The sequence below is a fragment of the Acanthopagrus latus genome, chromosome 15, assembly GCF_904848185.1.
Source record: "Acanthopagrus latus isolate v.2019 chromosome 15, fAcaLat1.1, whole genome shotgun sequence".
In the NCBI taxonomy this organism is placed as follows: Eukaryota; Metazoa; Chordata; class Actinopteri; order Spariformes; family Sparidae; genus Acanthopagrus; species Acanthopagrus latus.
The window spans coordinates 27,681,197-27,706,956 of NC_051053.1; the positions used below are offsets into that span (position 1 = coordinate 27,681,197).

General features: G+C 43.3%; 2 protein-coding genes across 3 annotated transcripts; one reads left to right on the plus strand and one right to left on the minus strand.

Annotated features, from left to right (window-relative positions):
• Positions 1-71: 71 nt before the first annotated feature.
• Positions 72-14,923, plus strand: LOC119033629 (early growth response protein 2b-like). 2 transcript variants are annotated; one of them, XR_005079325.1, is made up of 4 exons: positions 72-185; positions 1,763-1,874; positions 4,366-4,631; positions 11,819-11,957. XR_005079325.1 is itself a non-coding variant. In XM_037123968.1 (2 exons), the coding sequence occupies exons 1-2, from the start codon at positions 11,475-11,477 to the stop codon at positions 12,886-12,888; spliced, it is 1,230 nt and encodes a 409-aa protein (XP_036979863.1). In that variant the 5' UTR covers positions 11,229-11,474; the 3' UTR covers positions 12,889-14,923. The 2 variants fall into 2 exon arrangements, 1 of the variants encoding a protein (XP_036979863.1); XM_037123968.1 differs by lacking the exons at positions 72-185; positions 1,763-1,874; positions 4,366-4,631 and adding an exon at positions 11,229-11,634 and having other exon boundaries at positions 11,819-14,923.
• A 1,783-nt stretch (positions 14,924-16,706) lies between these two features.
• Positions 16,707-19,046, minus strand: LOC119034074 (2-aminoethanethiol dioxygenase-like). The gene has a single exon (XM_037124781.1). The coding sequence runs from the start codon at positions 18,905-18,907 to the stop codon at positions 18,143-18,145; it is 765 nt and encodes a 254-aa protein (XP_036980676.1). The 5' UTR covers positions 18,908-19,046; the 3' UTR covers positions 16,707-18,142.
• Positions 19,047-25,760: the final 6,714 nt, after the last annotated feature.

Here is a 25,760-nt window from a genome sequence, read left to right on the forward strand (position 1 = left end):
TTTCACTCAACCAATAACAGGAGAGTAACGGCCAAACAAACGACGCCATTGGCCAGAAGGACACGTGACGTCTACAGCGCAGAGCATCACGGGAGAAGAACAGCGTAAAAATACCGCCATTTTCCCACAAGATGGCGACATTGCTTTGAAAAACGGTTTTACATTCAAATGAAGGACGCCAGCAGGTAACGACCACTTTATTCAGCTTTAAATAGACAAGTTATTGTTTTTAATTTGCGAAAATACCCCCCAAGCCTGTATTCAGTGTACACATACACTGAATACAGGCTTGTAACATGATTATGTAATCATGTAACATGATTATTTAATCAGGATACAGAAAAATGGGTAACTGCATTCTGGTAAAACTACAGGAAAAAAGAGTAACTAGAGACTGCAGGTACTTTCACTAAGAAAGGAGGAACAGAAGATGGACTATGGAGTTAAATGGAAGCCCATAGTGGACTTTATTAAGCTTTTAAATGAAAATGTAATTCAACAACTGAATTATAATTTTGTGTTATTAAAGTAAAGATTAGGAAGAAAATGCAATAATGCAATTTGTATTGTTATTTCCACTACATGTATCGATGATCTATGACAATAAAAGCTCTACAGTGGAAAATATCAAAGTTAAATAAATCAAACTGCTTAAATAATGCTTGGACAAATAGAACATTAGGCTGCAATGTTTATATTTTATTCCATGGTTCTAATTTGAATTTAATTTACATTTTAATACTGTCCACTGTTGAGCAGAGAAAGTGCTTTATGTCAGACAGCTTTTCCATTATCAGCATCAACATAAGTGTGACAATGAAAATGCAAATTGAATCATTGCGGTTTCCTTTTAATTCTTAATCTAAAGACACGTGAAATACATGAAAAAACATGGTGCTGTTGTGAAATTTCATTTTCATTTTAATAAAGTCCGCTGTCGGCTTCCGTAGACTGTTATATAAACATGAGATATTAGATAATAAATTATCAAAGCTTGATGTTGTGATCAGGGTTTGGAGGGTCAAAGTTACTAATTACCTGCTAAAAGAAATGTAGTCTGTAAGTATCACAGTATTAAAGTAATGTCACTTGATTACTTTCCTCTCCATAGTTCATCATTCTGTATTTCAAAATTATAATCTTGTTAGTAATCCCCCTTTTTACTAAACATACCTATTATCTAATTACATCTTGTTTCTGAGAATTAACAGAATTTATACCCCCTTTTTTGTATCCTAATCATGTAATCCCATTACATGTAATTCCATTTGTCCTCGATCATGCTTATCAAAGCAGAAAATGGTTTTAAGTGATGATATTACCTGCTCAGGTTTTGTTCTGATGTGTTGAAGCAGAATCTGGCCTGTTGTTGAATAAACTGCACACAGAAAGATATATTAGAGAAATGGTTACTGAGATGTAGGGATGTTGAAGTCATTAATAAAAGTATACATAGAAATACAAGATTATAAACAAACTCACACAAACAATCATGTTTATGAAAAGACACAAAAGTATTCAGTTACAGAAACAACATTTTATGCTTTACTGCTGTTCATATTGATTTGTACATACAAACAAAACAAAATGCAATGAATTAACATTTAAATAAAGATCGATTTAATATTACAAACAGAGAGAAACAAAGGACCTAAACATTTTAAATAAAGAGACATTCCAGTGAAGCCTTTCTCTCTGCACAAAAAGAAATAAACCAAAATATTAAATCATTTCATGTATTCAGTCACTTTGTCTGTTTCAGGTTTTTATGAAGTGACCAGTGGCGAGCAGCAATCCATCTGCTGAGGACCGTCCGCCCACTCAGCCCCCCGAGGACGATGAGGGGGGTTGCCCTTTTAGCTCTGGCAACCCCTGTAACACACAAACACACACACACACACACACACACACACACACACACACACACACACACACACACACACACACACACAACTCCACTCCTTTTGTTGTTTCCTCACATCTTACAGTGATGATGTAATAATTCTGAAACAGCTCATTGAATCAGAGTTTATCCAGCAGTGTTGTGTAAAATTTGTAGTATGTAGGACTTCAGATTCTGAAAAGGACTCAAGCTAGACCTTTGTCATATCTTTTGTCGAGATGTGTCCTTATATCATCTCAAATGTTTTCAAAAGTTCTGATCCAGCTTGTTTCCTCCAGTACAGTAACAGAGTTCAGGCTCTGACATGGACTCAGAGTATCAGAGTAAAAAGTCTCCCTCTGAAGGACATTTGTGCTCAAAGCTAACTGAAGCTCACGTCATATTAATACAATTCAAAGACTATTAAAGTTAAAGGTAGAATCAGTAGGATTTGTCCCAGCTGTTCCTGAATGCACCACAGAGACAGTTGATTGTTGAGTCTCATTCCCAGGACGTCAAATAGACACATGTTGGGTTGGTAAAGCGTCCCGAGCAGCAACAAAGAGAGAAAATCAGAAACTCTCTGCAGATACGAGACACTAACACGCCTTTTCTCCACATTCCAGCCTCCCTCTCTGTCTGTTTACGGCTTCTTACGGCTTTTACGTCTTTGTCTCGTCTCGCTGCGTCTGATTGGTCCACATCAGTCTGCTGATGTTGGGAAATAACAAGAATCCAGAATTCACCTCAGATGCATCAAACTAAAGTAACGAGGCTGTTGTGAAGCTGTGAGGAGGAGAAAGTTCAGGTGTGGAGAGGAGAAGTCACACAGAGACTCAGAGTAAATACAGATACATGAAACATGTCAGCAAGCTGCTGTTGTACTTCATTACTCATTTATTCCCCCTGCGACTGATGGCTGTTTGTTTAGCGATAGCAAACATGAAAACTGAACGTTCCTCAAACTACTTAAAGTCGTGTAACTTTACCATTAATATGCAGAAACTAACACAGTGTACAGAGGAGGCAGTAAACAATGCAGTTTGGCTGAAGAGTCTGTGCAGCCTGTCATGAAAGTCTAATGAGCTTCATCTCTTTGTCCATAAAACCCACAATTATATTTCTGAGAACACGTCAAGTTCAGTTTCCTCTGAGTAAACTTTTAGCCTCCGTACCTCGCTGGTGTACTTCAGACTCAGTTTGTAAGTATTTATACCAAACACCAGAACTTCACTGAGAAAACGTTCATCTATAAAGTATAACTTGGATTTTGAAAGATACTGTAGGTGTTACTCAATCACTCCTCAGGCAGAATAAACGTTAGCTCAGTTAAAAGTTAACATTTCTCATCTGACTTCCAGTGAAAACATACAGTATTGCTCAACTCAAAAAACACTTGGAGATGGTCTGACTTTCTATGATTAAAAAAGGCAGGGTTTTTTTTACCCACCTTCCCATGAAAAACAAAAGGTTCTGCACACCTCATGTCTGGAGGTGGTCCAACTTTCCTAGAAATCACCTGGTTCTGGTCGCCACAAAAACACAACACAATAGAGATTGTCTGACTTCCTGTAAAAACTAGTTTTGGTTACAATGAAAATGCTTGGAAATGATCTGACTTCCTTTGAAAAACAAACCAGTTTTGGCTTCGAAATACACCTTTAGATGGTCTGACTTTCGGTGAAAAGAAGCCAGTTTTGGTCGGCAGTACAACACTTGCCGACGGTCCAACTTTCCTAGAAATCAACTGGTTCTGGTCGCCACAAAAAGTGGTTGGAGATGGTCCGAAATGTCCCGACTGCTTCTAACTGTGGTCACCAGTTTGTCAGCCGTGTATCTTGTAATCACGTAACTTGGTTCACAGCAGACGAGCTGTACGGAGACATCTGATGTTTCTGTGGTTGTTTCTCTGTTTTAAATCAAGTCTCTTCAAAATGCTGCCATTATGTTTTACTGTGAAGCTCCAGAACTGTTCTGTGGACCACGACACTTCACCTGACTTTATATCATCAGGAGGAGGAGAGGAGGACCTAGTTTTCATATTTATTGTGAAATTGTCCTTTAAGTCAGTCATTAAAAACTCACACAGCAGTCAAACATTATCTCAAATAATTTCATTTTAAATTTAAGTGACGATTCAGAGGTTTTCCAAAGATCCCAACCAGATGAACTGAATTTTAGTAAATGTGTATTAAATGCTGCACAAAACAAACTCCACTTTAACAAAACTTAATATTTAGTGTTTGTCCTCTATCATCATCATCATCGTCATCAGCATCATCATCATCATTAGCAGCTCCAACACCTCCAGCCTTCAAGTCAAAGAAACATCTCTCTGTTACAATCTGCTGTCCAGCAAAAAATCCACTTCATTACCATAACAATTTTAACTGCGAGGGTGGAAGCAAAGTGAGGAGGGAACAATCGTATTGTTTCTCCCCCCTGCTCTCTCCCTCTGCCTCTCTCTCTCTGCTTCTCTCTAGCTTTTTGTCACCGGCAGCCCACTCGGACCCCGGGTGACGATGACCCTTTCCGGGGGCGAGGCAGAAATCCAGAGCGGGTAACAGACGTCGAGCTTCATTCACCCCTCAGAAACATCTCGGACCTCGTCTCCATCGCCACCCGCTCTGTTTCTCCACCCATCGCTCCGACTCTGTGGAGAGCGAGGAAGGAGGAGGCCCGCCGGACGTCGTCTCGTTGGGAGCCTGACGGAGGACGAGGAGGATTTCTTCTTCACGGAGGGTTTAAAGTGAGTTTGATTCTTCTTCTTTTGTCACATGAGCGGAGTTGATCCACCTCAGTTACGTACGAGCAGGAAGAGACACCAGGAGTAACTTCAGATTTAGTTTTTACTCCGAGAAATATAAAATATTTTTGGCAATAAATAGTAGAAATCACGTCGAGCACCATCAAAAAGATGGAAAATAGAAACTTAAAAGTAAAAATTTACATTTTAGAGCTTGATTTCTCTCGTTCTGTCTCCTGATGCTCAACTTTAACATCTACTTTCTTCATTTAGCGTGAAAGGATTTGAAGAAAGAGCCAAATAACTTAAATTCTGCCAAATAAACGTTATTAAAAAGGGAATATTGTGAAAAATGTAGCAATATAATCTGTGTTTTTTCTTCGCTGGTCGTCAGTTTCCGAGTCGTGTCTTTGTGAAATTTGTTTTTTTGCTGTTCTGTGCAGATAAAGTGTGTTTTCTGGGTGAAATATGTTATAATTTATAATTTGGGTCCATTGAAGCCTAATGCTGAGATTTATATCGACAGCATGAGTCAGCAAAAGGCCTCATGTTAGCTGTCTGTTGGCTAATATTAGATATTTGTGATATTAGATAATGTGACCATCTGCTTGTTTATGTTTTCTAGCTAAATATCTGCGTTTTTGGATCGTTCAGACTCTGAAGATGTTGTTTTAACTGAGAAATGAATCAGCAGAGTGACGTTTAATGATAATAATCATTAGCTGCAGCCTTAATTTGTCAGAGAGGTGATTTGTACCATCAACAATAGAGATTTATTTACCATTTTTTTGTCCTCATCACTTTTTAAAGGCATATTGAGTTAAAAAGCTGACAAACAACGAAGATTAAATGAATTTTTTAACACAAAGTGACTCCTTTGTTCAAATTTAATGCATTTGTATGAAACTCTTTGGTTAAAAAACACCATTAATAAGCAGTAAATGTATCAGTTATTTGTTTTCCTGTTAACAAACAGTAATGTATTTATACAGCAGTTGTACTGTTTATAGATGAACTAAACAGTATTCATTAATGATTTACTAAGAATTATAAACCTCAGATGAAACTTCATGATAAACAGCTGCGGCTTTATGAAGCACTTCATTGTTAACAGTAAAAAATAAACTCTAAATTTAACCATTTAATACAAAGTGTTACCAAAGATTTCTGTACAGATGCATCAGATTTGATTTATTAGTGTCAAACATGACACTGCTGATTATTTATCTTCATTACAGCATCAGAACCAGAACCTGAACCCTCCAAAACACACACAATTAACTCATTTCCACAGAAAAACAAGAATAAGCATCAAATCGTCACATTTAAGAAGCTGAAATGAGAGAAAAATTAGGAAAAATTGACTGAAATGATTCATCGGTTATCAATATATCCACAGAATCTTCTTATTACAAACCAAAGATTACATTTCACTTGTTAGTGCCAATTTACGTAAAATCTCCAGATTAAAAAATCATCCTACACTCAATTTAAGCCCCCAGAGCCTGAACGACCCGCAACACTGATATTTAGTTTATTATGTGTAATAAGAACAAATCATCTCTTAAAGGAGCTGAAACGAGAGAAAGTTAATTTGCAGATGACCTGATGAAAGAAAACAAACTCACAGTTAACATTCGGCCTTTTACTTTATACTGCTAAGAAATCTTTAAATATCATAAAAAAAATTTCATTTTGAGAGCGTTTGATTGTTTGTTAACGGTAGATGATGTTTATGAACCTCGTCAGGACGAGCAGATCTCAAACTCAGGACACCAGAGAACAAAAATACCAACCAGCCAAATTATAGGCAGATTTTTATAAATAGCTAGAGAATAATTTACTTTGATATTTTAGAGACTAAAGCATGAAACGTCTCAGTGTATCTTCAATAATTCAAACTGATCTGTGTCCAACAATGAAAGCTGCTGCACAGATTGTTATTATTAAGGAACGTAGATGGATATTATGAATATGTGCAGACAGTAAAAGGCCTCAAAAACAAAATCTTGTTCATTAAACGTGAGAAAACATTTGGATCCTCAGCGTTCGAGTGCTTAATGATGGTGATTATAAAGTAAACCTTCTTGGGTTCTTCTGGGAGCAGCAATGTTGGAAGTTTATTCAGTGTGAGGAAGTGATTTCCTGCAGCCACTCGATTGAAAACATTGTAAAACCTTTTGATCGGACGCTGTTCCACAGAATCGTCCCCGATCGTTTGGAGAAGCTAATTATCCTCACGTGATCTCGGCGGACGAGCTCTGAGAGGAACCCGGCGACACATTCTGGGTCGCAGAGATACTGTGGAAGCCATTCAGCGCCGCTCCACGGTCACTGACACGCCTGTCTATTATCCGACACTCAGCAGTCAATACTTTTCCCATGAATATGCAATGGCCTCTATTGACGGCTTGGTTACAGGGTCCCAAACCCCTGACTCATCCGCAGGTTGATGGAGAATTTCACCCCCCCAAAAAACAGAGAAATCAGACGGAGACGACTGAATCTGCAGTGAATCATGTGCTTTGTTTGTTATCCAGTTAAACGACGCCTACGGGTTTAACACAAGTTCAGCAGTAGCTGCTTTGAGACCTTGACGGATCATTCATCAAACTTTTACTTGTAGTATTTTCATAATCTGACTCTGCTGCAGGGTGAAAAAACCCGAGGAGCGTTTGAGTCATCTGGCGTTTTAAAGAACACCTCCCGCTCTGCAGCGACGGCAGCAGGAACATTCACATGATTTATGGTGTTTGTTTAAAGTCGGAGCGTCTTTTGTCTGAAAGTCATGATTCAACCGGGATCATTTCTTTCACAGAGGAGGGATTTTATTTTTCCAGACATGGATTTGATGCTTTTTTTTTTTTTTTTCCGAGGAGACACAAACTGACATGTTGTCTCCTCAAAGAACAGAAGCCTCAAACAACCTCGGGTCAAAACATGTTGTTTGCTGGTAACGACTTCACATCAGAAGTTAGTTGGGTCGATATCAAGATAGGAAATGTTGTTTCCCAAGAAAACAAGTTATCAGACAACGTCATGGGATTGAAAAAAGAAAACTATATGAACATTTCCACCATGTTTGCTGTTAACAGTGGGCTGAAAACGTTCGTTATTCTGTGAGAATGACGTCAATAACTTGTGATCTCGAGAAAACAAAACGTGCTGTTCATATAAAAATCAACATAACGATTAAATTCTACTGATTCATGTGGAGAAACTGGATTACGGCACCAACAATGTGGATGAAAAATCAACTTTAAAACATTTACAACTCATAATTTTGGGCCAAAATCATAAAACATACAAAATGTGAAGTTAACCCTCCACTTATGTTTAAAGTTTGGACAGTATCAGCACTTTGTTCTGGTCCATTTGACCCGCTAGTGAAAGTAAAAAGCGAAAAAGGGAGCGAAGTGTAAAATTTAGACAGATTCTTCTTTTGCAAACGTAATAATTGTTATTTTCTGGTTCTAAACATTCAAAATATTACAAGTCAATTTGAGCCTCAACAGAAAAACTACCTCATCAAAACTGAAATAAATGATTTGTAGGACAAATTTCACAAAAGTGCAAAAAGAGATCTACTGTTGGTTCTGCTCTCGTTGCTCTGAAGTGACGAAGGTGAGGCGTCACTCTCGAACAGCAGACGACTTCATGAAACCTTCGTCTGGAGAGTTAAAGCCTCTGATTGGGTTAGTTTCTGTTGTTTTTCGGTGACGTCTGGTTGCAAAAACTGAGACAAAAGTGCAGAGAATATGAAGAAATGTTGAGGAGGATTCTCAGACGTGTCTGTGTAGATCTGAGGTTGGAAAAAGGTTTTTATCAGATCTGCAGCAGAGCGTGAAAAGGCGTCTGAACAGCCAGCAGCAGTTAAATGAGACAAACTGCAGAAGAGTTTCTTCATGACGAGGGAAGAGAAAAGGATCTATTGTTGTTTCTGCCTCATAGTTGTGATGTTATGAGAGCGAGGTGTCGATATGAGGTCACGGAGGTCACAGATTTCGCTCGAACAGCAGATGACTTCATGAAACCTTCGACTGGGAGAGAAGAAAGACATGAAGGAGCAGTTTGGTTCGTTTTTTTGTTGGGTTTTTTTTTGTTTTTTTTTTTGGTGACATTCGGTTGCTGAAATGGAAAGCAGGCCGACCCGAGCGTCGTTTGAGGAGCGAAGACAAAGATCCATATTAACAAAAAAACGCAGATGACAGATGATTAATCGGCGTGGTGGGGTCCGCCGAGCCGCCGGACCCCCGGCTGACACCCCGAGCTACCAAACACAAAACCAAAACCCCCCCAGAGCCTCGACGGCCTGGAGGAGCGTGGGCGAAGGGTGGAAGCAGGGCACCGTCCCCAAGGAGCTGTGTGTGTGTGTGTGTGTGTGTGTGTGTGTGGGTGGATTTGTGTGTGTTTGTTCGACAGATCCTGACAGAGAAAGTGTGTGTTGGTGTGTGTGTGTGTGTTTGCTGCAGAGACTCGGTTAAAAACCAAGTGAATGTGTGTATTTGTGTGTGTGGGAGAGTTTGTGTTTGTGTGTTTCCTAAATGTGTGCATGTGAATCCTGAGTCTGTTCACTGCAGTGTGTGTGTGTGTGTGTGTGTGTGTGTGTGTGTGGACCGACCAAACCCCCATCTGCCACAGGGTGGGCGGCTCGCCACACAACGACAATACACACCAACATTTTTGTAACTGTGGGCGTTCAAAAGGCTTCGGAGCGCTGCAGTCCTCCTGCTCGCTCTGCTCGTCTCCACCGCTCAGCCATCAGCACGACGCCTCGTCTTCATCAGCGCCTTCATCCACACGTCAAACAGCCCGGACACGTTCTGTTCACACTCACAGAGTCGGCCTTTTGTTTAACATCCGGATCGTCTCGGGCCGCGTGAATAAAAACCGGAGAGATTCATCCTCTGCAGACCATGAACGTCCACAGATCTGCACATCAGAATCTGTTTCTGGGTGTCAGCGTCGCTTCAACACCACACAGTGAAACAGTTCATCATCTCTGTGCAGCCATGTTGCATTGTGGGTAATATAGGCACGGTGTTTTGAAAAAGAAGAACAAATCTCTGGTTCTGCTGCATCGATTTTGATTCTTGTTCTTTTGTTTCCATCATGAGTGGAGGAGCGATTGTTTACATCCAGTGTTTTCAGCAGAACACATCGTGTGTCATCGACGTCCGACAAATATGTTTAATGAACCGGAGAGACAGAAAGAGGCAGTTTGTGTCATTCTGGTTGTTTTTCTGTGACGCTCGGTCGCAAAAACTTGAGACACAAGTGTTGAAAATATGAACAAATGTTGTCGAGGACAGAAAACATTCATCAAGCGTTAAAAACATTCACATGTGATTGTTTTTCTGCTCCGCTGCTCTTTTCTAACCACATGAAGCCGTAATAACATCGTGAGTTTCATTTGTGTGGCTGTAACTTCAGGAGAGAGTCGGATCACTGCTGCAGTCAGGCGGATCCACTCTGATCCGCTCTCCTCCCGTCGGTCAGAACAGAATCTGATGACACATCCGGGTCGGGCCGGCTCCGCCCCCTAGTGGCAGGACTAACACATAGAGCGTTTACGTAGGAAACATCTTTAAAGCTAAGAACAGTAACTTTACCTTTTAGTTAAAATGACGTATTTCTGCGGCAGTTTTCAGTTTCCCTCCAAATCAGGTTTTGTGTTTTTAAAACCAAGAAAATCCACAAATTCTCTTGTTTTATTTGAGATGAAATCTCACCTCTGATTTTTACCTAAAAGTGCAGTGATGGGCTGAAACTAAATACATTTACTCAAGTGTTGTACTCTAATTTAATTATGTGATATTTATTCTTTACGTTTAAATCTCCAGAACAGAATCTGATCATCTTTTGTCTTGTTTCACAGCAGAAATTAAATATTGTGTGTTTAAAAGTCAGATTGTCGTCTCAGAACGAGCTCTAAGTGAATTTTGGGGGGTGACGACACCATTTGTTCAAACAAACATGAAAACAAGACGTGTGTGATCTCAGTTTTGTCGTTTTTGGACAAAAACCAGAAACGTTCTCGCTGGATTTGATGTGCAGCAACGAATCTCGATCGTTAAACACACCAAACTTCATCAAACCCCAACAATCATGAACCGGGAGCTGAACATGGGGGAAGAGAAGCAGCTCCTCCAGGAAATAAAAGAAAAGATCACTCCCTCACTAATCACCTCATCTGTCCCCGCAGGCAACAATAGCAGGCCTCAGTCAGAGCAGGAATCTGTTCCTGACAAGGCAGCAGAGAAAACAAATGGGTCGGTGCAGTCAGTGTGTGGGCTCAGCTGGCACAAAGACAACACAATGTATCACGGTTCTGCCCGGATACCGTCCATATAAGCAGCGCGCGGGATCCTCTCACCTCACCGGAGGATCCTTTTATGGAGCGCGTGTGACCGGAATTCCGAATGATGATGATGATGATGATGATGATGATGGAGCTCTTCCTCTTCTACACGAGAGCAGCATGTTTGTGATAACGTTTAAATAAAACCCACAACTTCTGGTTCTGGTACCGGCACAATTCGCAGCTTTCGGTGAAACATTCAGGTGAGATTTCTTGTGTTTCCACGCGCCCTCCATCAGTCCTATTTCTGGAGTTCCCTCTCTTGTGTTTTTTTTTTTTTTTAAACCAAGTCCATATTTGGTGAATGACGTCACGGGACACCCAGAGATCCCCTTTATAACCATACTGCACCATCCACGAGCTGTTTGTAAGAAATGAGAGGCGGCGCAGACTAATAAGGGTTAACAGGGACAATCTCCATCATGTTTGAGAGGCAGTCGGGCAGAAAAACTGGAGGCTGATTAGTTTGAAGAGTCGCTGACAGGATGAGCGCGAGAGTGGCGGAAGAAGTTTCCGTGTCTCTGAGCAGCATCGTGGACGGTCTCCACAAAGACGTGTTCGCGGCGGAGGGCGGGTTGTCCTCCTCTCAGGTGGTTTTCAAAGAGGAGGCCGAGGAGCAGGAGGGGAACCCCGAGGATGAGAGCGGTAAGAGGCTGGGTTTGGGTCCTGGAGGATTCTGGGTGACTGCGCCAAAAATGTTCAAATGTAAAAAGAAAAAAAAAGGTTTTATCATCGCGACGAGCTGCGCGTCAGAGATCAGAGGATGAAAATGTTAAAATCATGTTTTATATTCATTGTGTTTTTCGTTTTCTCTGTCCACATGTTCCAGGTGATCTCCTGTCTGAGGAGAAGAGCGCACCTGAGCTGCTCCTGCAGGGCGACTTGGCGCAGTACGTGGCCACTTTACGCACGCACCCTGTGGCGTTCACGGGCAAGTTCTCGGTGGAGTCCAGAGGCGCAGGAGGACCTTGGACACCGGGGGACGTTATCAACGTGGTCAGCGCTGACATCACCACCCCGGACCCGCTCACGGTGTCTGAATCACCCGCAACACCCCCCGGTGTTTACGCAGGAGGAGGAGGAGGAGGAGGAGAAGGAGGAGACGCAGGGGACGGCACCATGGCGCACGGCCACCCGGACATCAGCCACATGTACGCGCCCCCTCACCCCCACCCACACCCGGCCCCATCCTACTCCTGCAGCGGGGACATGTACCAGGACCCGTCGGCAGGGGGATACCTGGCCACGTCCTCCTGCGCCGTGTCCTACCACCCGCCCCCGTCCTACAGCTCGGTGCCCAAACCGACAGTGGACGGCGCCGCGCTGCTCTCCATCATGCCGGACTACGGGGGCTTCTACCAGCAGAGCTGCCAGAGGGATGTCCAGACGGCGTTCCCGGAGAGGAAATCCCTCCCGTACCCGCTGGACTCCCTCAGGGTGCCTCCGCCTCTCACTCCTCTCAACACCATCAGGAACTTTACGCTGGGCGCGCCCTCAGCGGCCGCCGACGGTCCGATGGCCGCCGCTTTCCCCGGCCACCAGAGCCTCCCTCTCAGACCGATCTTAAGACCCAGGAAGTACCCGAACCGACCGAGCAAGACCCCCGTCCACCAGAGGCCGTACCCGTGCCCGGCGGAGAGCTGCGACCGCAGGTTCTCCCGCTCGGACGAGCTGAGCCGACACCTGCGCATCCACACCGGCCACAAACCCTTCCAGTGCCGCATCTGCATGAGGAACTTCAGCCGCAGCGACCACCTCACCACCCACATCCGCACGCACACCGGCGAGAAGCCGTTCTCCTGCGACCAGTGCGGGAGGAAGTTCGCCCGCAGCGACGAGAGACGGAGGCACATGAAGATCCACCTCCGGCAGCGGGAGAAGAAATCCTCTGCGTCCTAATCCCGCACCGCGCACGGCCCGAAGCTGCTGAATGTAAACTTTCTGAACGCCATAACTTTAAAAACATCAGGAAGAATCAGAGACAGAAATCACGTCTTCATTATTTATCAATCTCACACTGAAACATCCTCCCTCATCCTGTTAAATTAATAGAAATGTGAATGGAGTTTGGTTTACGCTCCTTGAAACACAATCAGTGTCGGGACTGCCACAGCTCACTTTAGTGCTCTGTGGCAAGGCATCATGTGGACAGTCTATGCTTCATATTCTCAGGGATTCAGTCACAATTCAGGCTGCAAAAAGATGAGACCAAAAGATGTGCAGGAGGGTTCAGAGCTGCTGCTGCAGCTCCTCCAGCCGATCATCTCAGTGGAGTCAGAGGCGACTTCTGGTCCCTCAGCTGAGCTTCACACACAGAACTTCACTAAAACATCCTGTTCACCAAATCAAAATCAGACCAGTTTCACTTCAAAACCACAATAACGACACAAGAATATCTAGATCCATCCTCTCCTCCTCCGTCAGCTACATCATCCACCTTCATCACCGCAGCAGAAAACATCAGCTGGTTTCAGTCCCTCCAGGAGGTCGCAGGCTTCTGTTCTGTTGTGAACTGTCGCAACCCAAAATGTCCGATTTCACAGCAGCTTTCTCTAAAAAATCTCAATGCATGTTGCGAGCTTCATAAGCGTTTCCTCACAATGAAATCGCAAAAATAAATGGCAGTTCAATTTGATGTTAAATCTCCAAAAACATTCTCTCAATCTCAGATCTCTCAGATAACTTTAACATCGTTTCTGAAGACTTTAAACTTAAAGCTGCTACAAGGAACTTTGATATTTAGTTGATTTTGGCGGCTCCTGTGTTTCCAATCGTCAAAACCACAAAATATAACGTCAAGACTAAAGTTATGTCAAGACGAATCTCCCTGGAGACTCTTTGCTCAGCAGCATTAAACTGAGACTGTTTCAGAACCAGTCAAACGTTCTTTGTCGCAGCTTTAGATGCTGCATCAGCTTCTGACTGGATCTGTGGGTGTTTTTATGTACAAAAGTCTTTCTCAGTACAAACATTTGACTGTATTCCAACTCACTGTACACAAAGACGATTTACAGCTGAATATTTATCGGTCAACGTGTCATTTCTGCATCTTCACGACCAGCGCTGCAGGTGAAACTCGTGGGAAACTGAACCGATTCGTCAAATTTGCAGGGAAAGTTTCATTGATTGGACAAAAATCACGAAGCCACATAGAAAGTTTTGTTAATTTTTGCGATCACAACTCGCAGCTTCCTGGAGAGACGCCACATCAAAGTTACAAGATGTTTTTTATGTGAGACAAAAACGCAGAGTCAATATTTTGTACCGTTGTGACGGCACAAATCAAATCCCACTAACGACGTTCAACCGTTTAAAGGTGCAACATGTACGAAATATTGTTATTTTGCTAAAATATTAACTAACCGGCTAGCCTGAAATCCTCTTTCACCCCCAGCTAGCTGCATGGCTAACTGAGCTAACAGTAGCTACAGGCATGTGGTCATATTAGCAGCAGTTAGCTGTCACTGCTGATGTGTCACGTGTTGCACCTTTAAATCACTTCCTTTACACTATAAAACATCAGAAAGTGTTTGAATGTGTTGGAGAGACGACAGGAGGAGGCGAAGTGTGATGTCAGCATGCACCCAAGACATGTTGTGATGTCATAAAAACAGGGCGGGGCTAAGGTGGGGAAGCTTTTTTTAGAAAAATCAGGTTTTGTATCATATTAGAAAATGTTGGATGATATATATTAATATGTTTCACCTGAAGAAGAGACGACTTTGGTTTAAACGTTCTGACGATGTTTGTATCGTTTCTACCTGATGAATGTGAGAGAAACAGACGAGTCACTGGACAAAACTCAAGTTGAAAGTTGTTGGTTTTTTTGTGTGTTTTTATCGTTTTTATGCAAACAAGTCGAGCACTAAAGCTTTTATTCTGCTGGTCCGATGACGCTTCCTGTCGATGCAAATAAATGTTGACTTGTCGAGCTGCTGCTGTTTGTTCATTTGTTGGTTTGAGTGTTTTTTTCTTTCTGGACATCTCAGAAAAAAAAAAAGCTTTGATTCTCTGCTGATAAAGTTCATGTTATCAAAAAGCTCCAGAACACATTTGGACTTCACGGTAACGATTGTGTCTGTGGTGCTGCTCGGCTGGACGGAGCTGAACATAAAGATGTTCTCTCTTCTCTGTTTTCTATAAAATCATTTCATATTTCACATTTCAGGGGAAGAAGATCAACGTGTTTATAAACATCACAGTGAAACTTCCCCCGGTGTTTCTCACATTAAGATAAATATTTTGAGTTTTCATCGTGTGAAACACAGAACAGAAACCTGAGCGTTGGATGAAGCAGGATCTTCATTCTTGTTTCATTTTAAAGCTGAACGGTTCAGCACCGACACCGCAGGACGTGATACAACATGAAGCTCACCTCTGCTGCGTTCTGATCCACACTAACATGCTGTGCGCCGTGTCAGAAACACCAGGATGTCCGACTACACTTGCTTTTCACGGCGTGTCACGCAGATGCAAAACAAAAGCCGGCGGAGCTCAAACATTTGACAGCTGACTGACAGAATGACAGATGAAGCCTCGTTTAACTGTCAGGACAAAAGTTCTTTGTACTCAGAAATGTTTTACAAAGGCTGTGACAGATGAAGAAGCAAGAGAAACTCAAGATACTGCAAGAAAAAGAAGAAACGAGTCTGTTCTGAGACATTCTTTGTCTGTTGTCGTGGCTCAAAAACTGAAATCCTTCCTTAAAACCGCGTCGTGTCGTCTTGAGATGAACAGTGCAGATTATCTCCACACCTGATGTGTCGTCGTCCATGAAAGCACAGATAACTACAGCCCCTGATTTTGTCATCAGGCGACGTCCCAGTGAGTCATGAAGGTTTTGCTGGATCACGTTATCTTGTTCCTGTTTGCAGGAATAAACACAGTCAACAGCAGAACACAGCTGTTTCCTGTCTGCACTCCAATATTTCATATTAGACCTCAGAACTCCACTAAAGTACAAAACTTGTGTAAATATACTTTAATCAATGCACATCAACACCTGTGGCGACGTCTCAACATTCAGTGTGAAGCTGCTGGATGCTTCCTGAAGACGTCCACGTATGAAATATGTTGAACGTTTCTTCCCTTTAACAAACCGTTCAAACCTCTGACACGATCTGTGCTGGATGTAAAATCAGTCGGCTGAGAGAACAGATATGTTAAACATGAAGTTACTGAATTTAAATAACACAAAATAACGACCTTGTGTTGATCGCAGCGCGTCTGTCTGTCGCTGTTCAACAGCTGGAAACACAATCCAGCAACAACGAGGCGACTTCTTTTGTGTTGACATTTTTAAAATCGGTGAAATTCTCAGCAGCGATTAATCGATTAATGATTGATGCTTTCCAGCTGTGTTTTAAGCCACTGAACCCAACCGGAGCAGAAACACGGCGCCGTCACCACATCAAACTAAACACGTCACCAAAAGAATTTGTGTAAAAGTGGCTAAATGTTCTTGGTTCGGTCCGACAGAGACGCTGCTGTCTGACCTTTACACGTCCTGCATCGTGAATTTTACTCTAACGGCGTCAAAAAGCTGCTGCGTGAAGAAATTTCACTGTTTTTAGTTTAACAACTCAGACACAGACGGAGGCGGAGACTCTTCAGAGGCCTGAAGAAGAAGAAGAAGAAGAAGAAGAAGAAGAAGAAGAAGAAGAAGAAGAAGAAGAAGAAGAAGAAGAAGAAACGGGAGACGAATAAAATGAAACATGTTTAAGCAAAATCAAGAGCAACGTTTTATATGAACAGGCAGAAAAAACCTTTGTTACAGGCAGAACACATCGATACAGGTACTGCTCACCTAACAGACCAGATCTCTCTCACACACACACACACACACACACACACACACAGAACTACAGCGTGTTCTTAAGAGCTTTACTGTCACTAGTTTCAGAACAAGCATCATTTTCCAGCAGTGCAGACATGAAACATGATCTATGACGGGATCTTTACGTACAGAGCATTCACTCAAAAAACTTTCTGCGGTCCAGATTTTGTCGTGGCGTCGACGGTGAAACCTCGTCCTTCCTCGTGTGGTCACAAACTTTAGTGCACATCTTTCAGCCCTGAGCATCAAACTGTCTGCAGAGTCCTGAACACACCGCGAGAGAAACAACTAAAGCTGCAGCTCATTTTTACACGTTTCAGATTATTATTGTATGTTTTCATCCGACTGGGACAAACGTCACAAAGGCTTGAAGCAGGAAGACGATGAGGAGACGTGGACGCGGTCCCTCCGTGGGCTCAGGTACACCTTTACACTTCGAATGCTGCGTTCAGGGAGCAGCGGTGCGTCTGGGGAATTCACAACTAGCAGATTATAAAGTAGAAGTGTTATATTGTTGTCATGCAGCAGACGGTTTAAATATGCATTTAAAGCTTTAGGTTTTATATTTCAGGCGACAGTGAGAGCTGAACTTTAGTGTGTTTAACAGAAATCTGCAGCAGCTCCCACCAGGATGCAGCAAATTTAAAAAAAGAAAACCCAGACTTCCCCGACTGCTCTTGAACGCAGCATTTGCACCCTGCACATCATCAAGGTGTCACCTCCTGGCAGCTCCCCTCCAAAATAATAAACAGGGTCTTATTTTAGCCTGTCGCTCAGACAGAGGGTCCAATTTTGGTTCCGTTTGGAAGTTTCTTTTAAACACTTTCAGCTGACGGGATGTTAAGTTACAGAACTACTCCACCTTTAAACCCGTCAGATAAACCAGGTGTGCATGTGATGATGATGATGGTGGTGATGATGATGATGAAGATGATGGAGATGATCTGTCTGAGATCTGTCTCCTCTCAATGTCCTGAGAGTTTGGTCCACTTGGTTGAAGGACGGTCAGAGATCAAGGAGACAGACTGCAGAGCTGAACTGGGCCTGGACTCACAGAACCGCTCTAACTGATAGGAAGTGAAATGGAAACTGGACCGATTGTGTTTCAGCTGCAGCACTGAGCTCCTCCTGCTGGGTCATAAACCTACAGGACCAGGTGTTCTCTCGGGTGACCCCCTCACGTCCTGCAGACACGTTATTAATGATTAAAGTGACCCTCCAGTTCGGTTCGTCCACAGGCCCCGAGCCTTCAGCAGGGTGCACGAACCAGCCCGAGCCCGAGAGGAGAAGACATGTGGCGGCTGCAGGTCAGTCCGATCAGAGGCACACCTCCGGGCCCGGGTACGGCTCCCCTCCGCACCAGAAGTCCGGGGGCTGTGAGATCTCCATGAGCCAGACCTCCTTCTGCTCCGTGTCTTTGCCCTCCGGTTCGGTCAGGACCTTGTAGTAGTGACAGTCCCGGCCGTCGTCCGGGTCGTACGGCGGGGCCAGGATGTCCATGAACGCCGTCGGGCCGTCCACAGCGTCGATCTGGTGCAGGTTGTCCCGGTCCGGGGAGAGGACGCACGGGCCGCTCTCCTCCGTGTACTCCGCGGTGGAGCGGAGCACGGAGCACCGCAGAGCGTCCGCCTGGCCCGGCGGCACCGGGGGCACCGGGGGGGACACCTGCGGGCTGCCGGGCGGCCGCTCCAGCCGGTCGAAGCAGCTGATCCTGACCTTGCCGTACATGACTTTGAGAATGCCGTGCATCCCCGGGTGGTCGTGCAGCGGGATGGAGGCTCCGCTCTTCAGCAGGAACACCCCCATGCTGAAGTGGTCCGTCTCGCAGATGTGCATGTAGGTGACCGGCGGGGCGCCGTGCTGCAGCGGCAGCGGGGCGGCCGCGCTGCCGTCGGCTCTCCGCGGGGCGAGCTTCAGGTCCGCCGCCCGCACTTCCGTCATCAGGCTCTTCAGCTTGCTCTGGTTCTCCAGGAACGATTTGGCGGCATCTTCACCGAGCCGAACCGGCCTCCGGTACGTGACGAGGGCCTGTCGGGCGATTCTCTGGACGATGGAGGTCATGTCGCTGTCACCTGGCATCATACCGGGGCGAGGAGCGGCGGTCCGGTCCGGTCTCCGCTGGAGCCTCGTTAGCTGTAGCGCTTTAGCTAGCACACGAAGATCGTCTGTTGGAAAGATGACTCACTCCGCACACAGATCCCGGACTCAGGAAAAAAAATCAGTCAGGTGGTTTCTCACAACTGACTGAAGTCCAAAATAAAAAATAAATAAAATAACTTAGACTCCAACTAAGATATTTGTCAATTGATATTTGAATTATATTATAATAATGATTATAATAATTATAATAATGATATATTCTATGAATAATATATTCAATATAATTTAATATTTTTTAAGTTGAAATCTACACTCATTTTATATATATATATATATATATATATATATATATATATATATATATATATATATATATATATGTATGTATGTATGTATGTATGTATTGTAAATACATGTTGTGTCTCTATTAATAAATCTGGTGCAGATATCGAGCAATTTGTATTTATTAATTAGTCTATTTTGTTTATCCAAGACCTCAGCACATAATTCAAGACGTTACCTTTAATTGTTTAATAAACTGAACTGAATACACATCATTATAATATGTTAACTGAATTTTCCAATATGACTTTATGTTCTTGGTCAAAATATACTTGTGTATATATGTTTGTTAAAAACAAAGCCCTTATATATCATGACTGTATAAATATCTTAAAGTAACTGAACTGTCTATGTAAAGACTTGACATTTTGCTTTTGTTTGTTTAGTGTTTCAATCTCCAGAAATCGTCCAGTTATTCATGGCGCTTCTTGATGACGCAGTGGTATGCAGAAACGCAAGCGGAGTGAGCCCTCCTTTCCTTTTCCCGCTCTTCGGTGGCAGGGACGCCACGCTCCTCGCGCTCTGCTAACTGCCCTGTTCCTGCCTCACGTGCTCACATCTTCATGTTTCCACGTGAACTTTTGAACATATTTAAAAATAACGTTAAAATAAGTGACGTCATGAGCGTGTCGGAGGTGGTTTCCCGTCAGGAGAGGTCACTCCGACGGACCTCAGTGCCCCATTTTTGAATAACTGTCACACACGTCCGCACCAGACAGCTCCTCACCGTTAACACCTCGTGCATTGTGGGATATGTAGTCAGTCCACCGACAGCACTGTGCTCCCTGACACAACATACAGTTTAATTCAAATATTTACCAAACAGAGATGTCACTGTTGTTTTATTCATACATGTACAAACACACAGTCTCCCTGTGGGTTACTGGATTACTTTTATATCCAACTAACTGCCAGATGAAGGCACTACATTACCCAGCATGCAGTAGAATATTTAACTTTTAATGATCTTTGCCCCTGGTCATTACTCAAATATAATCAACTGTACTGACAGTGTGGAAAAAGGGAACACCCAGCAGCAGAGACTACATCTCTGAGACTGCTGCTCACTTCACTGTTTCATGTCAACTTAATCGGCTAATATGAGAAAAACACACAAAAGTAAAGAAAATATTTAAAATATGATCCCTAAAACTCACAGCATTGGATTTAAATATAGGTGTAGGTGACACACAGAACACTTGAATGCTCCTTGACTGAGTTGTTTAAAGCAGAAGTCAAAAAAAATATAATTAAAAACTAATATTTGATTCATATATGTAACTAAAACTAGCAGGAAGTAGACCTGACACACTATTATTATGGATCCTGCTGCTTTTTGAGCTACAACACCACAAATAAGACGAAAATGAGGTAACTAGCGTGCTATTTCCCAACTTTATGTTCAGTGTTTGTTGGTTGTGTCCCCAGTAAACACACCGTCCTCTTCCCCAAGAGGAGCAGCAGGCCGGTAAGGAGGTTAAACAGGTTGCTGTGTTTACTGGGGAAAGTAGCCTACAGCTCATAAACTGCCCTATCAGAACAGCAAGAACAAGAACCAAGTGTAGAGAACACAACCAATGAAGGCATCCAATCAGAGGCAGAGCAGGGTGGATCTCGCAAGATAACCAGTGGGATCCATTGTAACACAAAGGTGATAAAACTTAAAATAGTTAACTAAAAGTGATGGATAAACACTTAAAATGGTTAGTTAAAAGTGGTGAAGTAGAATAAAATAGTTAGCTAAGTATTCTAGAATAGCACAGTTAGCTAAACGTGTTGGATAAACAGTAAACTACATGATTTAAACTTCTAGCTTCTTCCACTAGAAGTAGGCTACAAACACTAACCTGTCCAGACGAACCTACCCATCGACACAAATCACCTTCTAATATCAGCTTTAATTCACTGAATAGTGATTCTGACGGTTCCATCGAGCACAGTTTGGACTGTGAGTTCACCCGGATGTTAGCTGAACCATCGACTGACTGGATGTTTATTACACCGATGCAACAGAATGAATCAGAAGACTTTTATGTCCGTCCCACCCAGAAGGACCTGTCATCTTCATCCCTAACATCTGTCATGAAACGCCTCAGCTGTTTGGGGTAAAAAGGTCGAGTGGTTGCCGATCTGGGCCGGAAGGGTCAAGTAAAGTGAAGCGGTGCTGAAACAGAACCGTCAGATTTTTGCGTTCTCGTGGGTTAGAAACGCACTTCAGTCCCCACAAGATCAACAGTGACTCACGGATGCGAGCGTGACTCACTCGCTGTGGCATCCGTGTTTGGCATTTTCTCTCTGAAGACGTGGGCAGTTCATTTGGACGTCTTTCTACTGGGAAACACCCGCCCACACACACACACACACACACACACACACACGCTCATAAAGACACATGACAACCCAAATCCAACCTGATAAAGGAGATTTGTTTGGGGGAACTGTCGGCCTATTAAAAGATTTATTTGTGTTTATTACTGCGATCAAAGTGGAGAGAAACAGGAAGCGGTGGGAGGGAAGAGGACTGACGTGACCCGGGTCAGACCTGGAGTTCTGTTTCCAGATCCCAGAGATCAGATTTTGTGTTGTTGTTTTTTTTACTCTGGATTGATTTTATCTGTGAGGGGAAAGAAAACACCTCCGCTGGCTGACTGCTCTCTGTAGCTCAAGTACAAATATCTCATCCATGTTAGATGACACAGACTGTTACTGAAGCTACAACGGTGTGGAAAACTGATCAGTAATCAATGAGTAAAACTGATTGATGCCCGACTCTACTCAGGCAACTAAAACACCTAATCAGTGACGGTGTATGTGGGGTAGGAACCCGTTTAATTACGAACTCAATAAGTTCAAAACCAATTGGAGAGCACGACTGATGAACGTGAGTCCTCCAGTGATTCCCTGAGACAGATTTTCAAAATAAAGGTCTAAACTGAAGCAGCAGACTCTTGGACTTTGTCTCTGGTATGAATCCAGATTGATGCCAGATGCAAAGACGGCGCCTACTGGATCCAGTGAGAACCTTTCAACACAGGTTTACTACCATGTACCGCTCTGACAGCAGGAACTGAAGCGATCGCAGCCGTGAGATGTTTACGATTACGACATCAAGAACGAGATCACACAAACAGTCACGAGTCGCGCTCTCTACAACGTTTCCTGAATCACTCTCAGGTTTCCCAGCTGAGCTAAAAACTGTTGTTTCGTGAACTCGTCCTTTAATTTAATAACGTTGTAGCGTGAAAAAACATCTGCAACATGACACACACACACACACACACCTGCTGTTTACTGTTGTGATATAAATATACAAGGTTGTGTGTGTGTCTGTGTGTGTGTGTTTGGCCCGACAGCCTGTTGCAACACAATAATTCCTCCTGTTTGTTTGGTTTGGACGACGACCGACGCAGCCGCTTCCACAGTTTGGCTGCGCATCAGGAGACTAAAAGCGTCCGAGCTCTGAATCACGCCGTCTATTTTCAGCCCGCCGTCACTTCCTACTAATGAAAACACTGTGCCGCTTCTGGAGAACTGCGACCCAACCCGACCCGAACGCTCTGTGAGGAGGTGGGTGTCGATCTGATGTCAGGCTGCAGGTTGTAGAGCTGAAGAGGAGCAGCTCACATCTCCACAGACTGACAGAGGATCAGTTCACCAAAATATCTTTATACTGTGGATAACACAGAGTGAACATGAGGGCCGTCCTGGTGGGTCAGTGGGCCGGAGGCAGAACCACCATGCTGGATTCAGACCCGGCTCTGTTCACACAGCTACATGTGTCTGACGAGTTCACAGCTACTAATAAAGACAATTTTATTATCTGAGCCCTAAAAACTGAATGAATGAAACTCTCAAGTTAGTGAAGACAGATGTGAACAAGTCAGATCCAGAATCAACACCTGGAGTCTCATCAGGTTCTGATCCGGAGACGCTGACCGACCGGAGGAGAGCTCAGAGACGAGTTTGTAACATGTGGGATTAAAAAGCTGCTTTCTCTTCACTCCTGTTGATCGGCCCGACTGCAGCAGTGATCCGGAGCAGACCTCCAGGTTCTGTAATACTGAATGCTACAACATTACAGAGAGAACCAGAACCAGAACCAGAACCAGAGTCTCTGCTGAGTGCTCACTTCACTCAGAGGCAACCAAATGAAACACGTCCTCTGGAGTAAACTAGTCAGGACTCGACAACGTGCAGAAATGTTACATATTCAATCTTTAAATCATCAATCTTTAAATCATCGACCTACCAGATGTTCTGATGATCCAACCAGAACAAAACTTCAACAACTGTGACGAGGAAACTATCCAGCTGCTCAACTTAAATATTATCTGACTTTCCATCAGCAGTGAGGGGACGATGACTGATTTTTACTTTTCAGGTGAATTAATCCTTTAAATTGATTTGTGATGAATGATTTTACACAAGGAAACACTGTCACAGCCTCCCGGTACCGAGGACAGTCAGACCAAGAATTTAATATCTCGTTTGTTATGTAACCAGATGATTTTTTTATGCACCAGTAAAAAACATCTCTGATTTCTGAGAGTCGCTTGTTTGATGTCGCCGTGTCGATCAGAATCTCTTTTCCTAAAAACGGACTGAGGGCTGAGCCGAGGTTTGCGTGCCATTGTCCCCGAGACACTTCAGCTTGAGTGGATCCAAATGTGTTTTCTGACAGAGGCCCGGGTCCACAGGGTATAGACAGGAAACTGGATCTGGAGGCCAAAGAGTCCCACAGAGAACCTTCACATGCAGCCCGCTGACATCACACATAACCCCGAGCCTTAGTCTGGAAGAGGACGATGAACTGGAGTTTATCCCACAGAAGACTTTCACAGTTGTTGGGCCGTTAATCACGCCAGCGTTTCTGTCTTTATGTTCTGAAACTGCAACAAATACACACAAATTACAAGTCAACAGAACCGTCTACAAACTGCTTTCTGAGTGTGATCCTGTATTTCCTCGTCTCTGTACATCAGCTCAGGTTTTCATGTCGCTGGTCCGTCTCTGCTTGTTGAAGTCTGTTATCTGGCGGCCCACGTTTGGCCTCAGATGGTCGTCGGCCTGTCGGGGTGACGATCTGTCGATGCTTGGCTGATACGGACGCGTGACAGCTTGAGAAAACATTCTTTGCTCCGACGTCAAAGCGATGATTTCACGGGGCCGATCGTGTCGACGGAGAGCCTCCGCGGTGACGTCAAACAGCCGCGTTATCGTGCTGACTCTCTCCACGAAAGATCAACACCAGCCTGCAGTATTTGTTGACACGCCGTAATGCAGTTAGAAACCATAACACAACAAGCCATTTAACATTCTGCCCTCCAGTTCATCTCCCAGCTATTTCCACCCCGAAACACAGATGGTTTCCTCAATTAAGAGCAATAAGAAACCAGAACAACACATAAATACAAACACATACGGAGCTGACACCTGCTGAGGTGAAAAGCCTGAACAGAAAAAGAAGAATCTACTGACAGCTGCAGAGACGGAAGACAAAACTGAGGATGTCGAGTTTTTAGCACTCGGACATATTTGTGTCTCCCTCAAGGTTTTACAGTCCAGACCTGAGAAACACTCGACGTCTCTGGGAGGGAGAGAAGAAGAACTGTGTTGCCATGGTGATCACTTCCGTATGGTCACACACACACACACACACACACACACACACACACACAGCAGCGTCTTATTAAACACAAGTTTATTTGGTAATATGCAACAAAAACATAATAAACATTAAAATGTGTTGTTGTTTGTTACAAATCAAATCTATATTTATGAATTGTACAGGAAGAAACTACTGAACAGTTTCACTTTATTACGTCTATCAGGGTTGTTGTGTTTCACCTTTGTTGGTTGGTTGAGAGTTCTATCGTGTACTTCTTACATTTATTTTATTGTATTGTTTATTACAGTACGCTGTCCTTTGGCTGCTGTGATGAAGAAATTTCTCTGTTGAGGGACAAATAAAGGAGATTCTGACTCTGATTGGTTGGGTTTATAAATAAAAATATGAAGCGTATTTAGATGTCTAATATCTGTTAGTGAGTACAGAACAGGACTGTCAGGTATATACACGCTTTACTGAGAACCACTCTAGTCCATATTTTAACTCTTAAAATAGTTTCTCTGTCCAAACTCTTGAATAACTACAATTTTATATCCTAAACTTACAAATATCAATAAAAAGTACTGGTCTTAAAAAATGATTACATTATTGGTTGGAGGTGAAATAAAAACTGTTTAAAACCACATTTTTACACTCAGGGTCAAAAAGATCTTCTAATAATGCTGATTTTATCATTTCAGTCAATATACAGTCAGTGTGTGTGTGTGTGTGTGTGTGTGTGTGTGTGTGTGTGTGTCTGTTCTCTGCAGTCATGTAATTAGCTGATGGTAAATATAGCCGATATAGGAAACACTGTCCTCATCGTCATCATCATCATGTGGGTTTCCGTGTGTGTCTGCTGATAAATGCATCCTGTTTTCATCA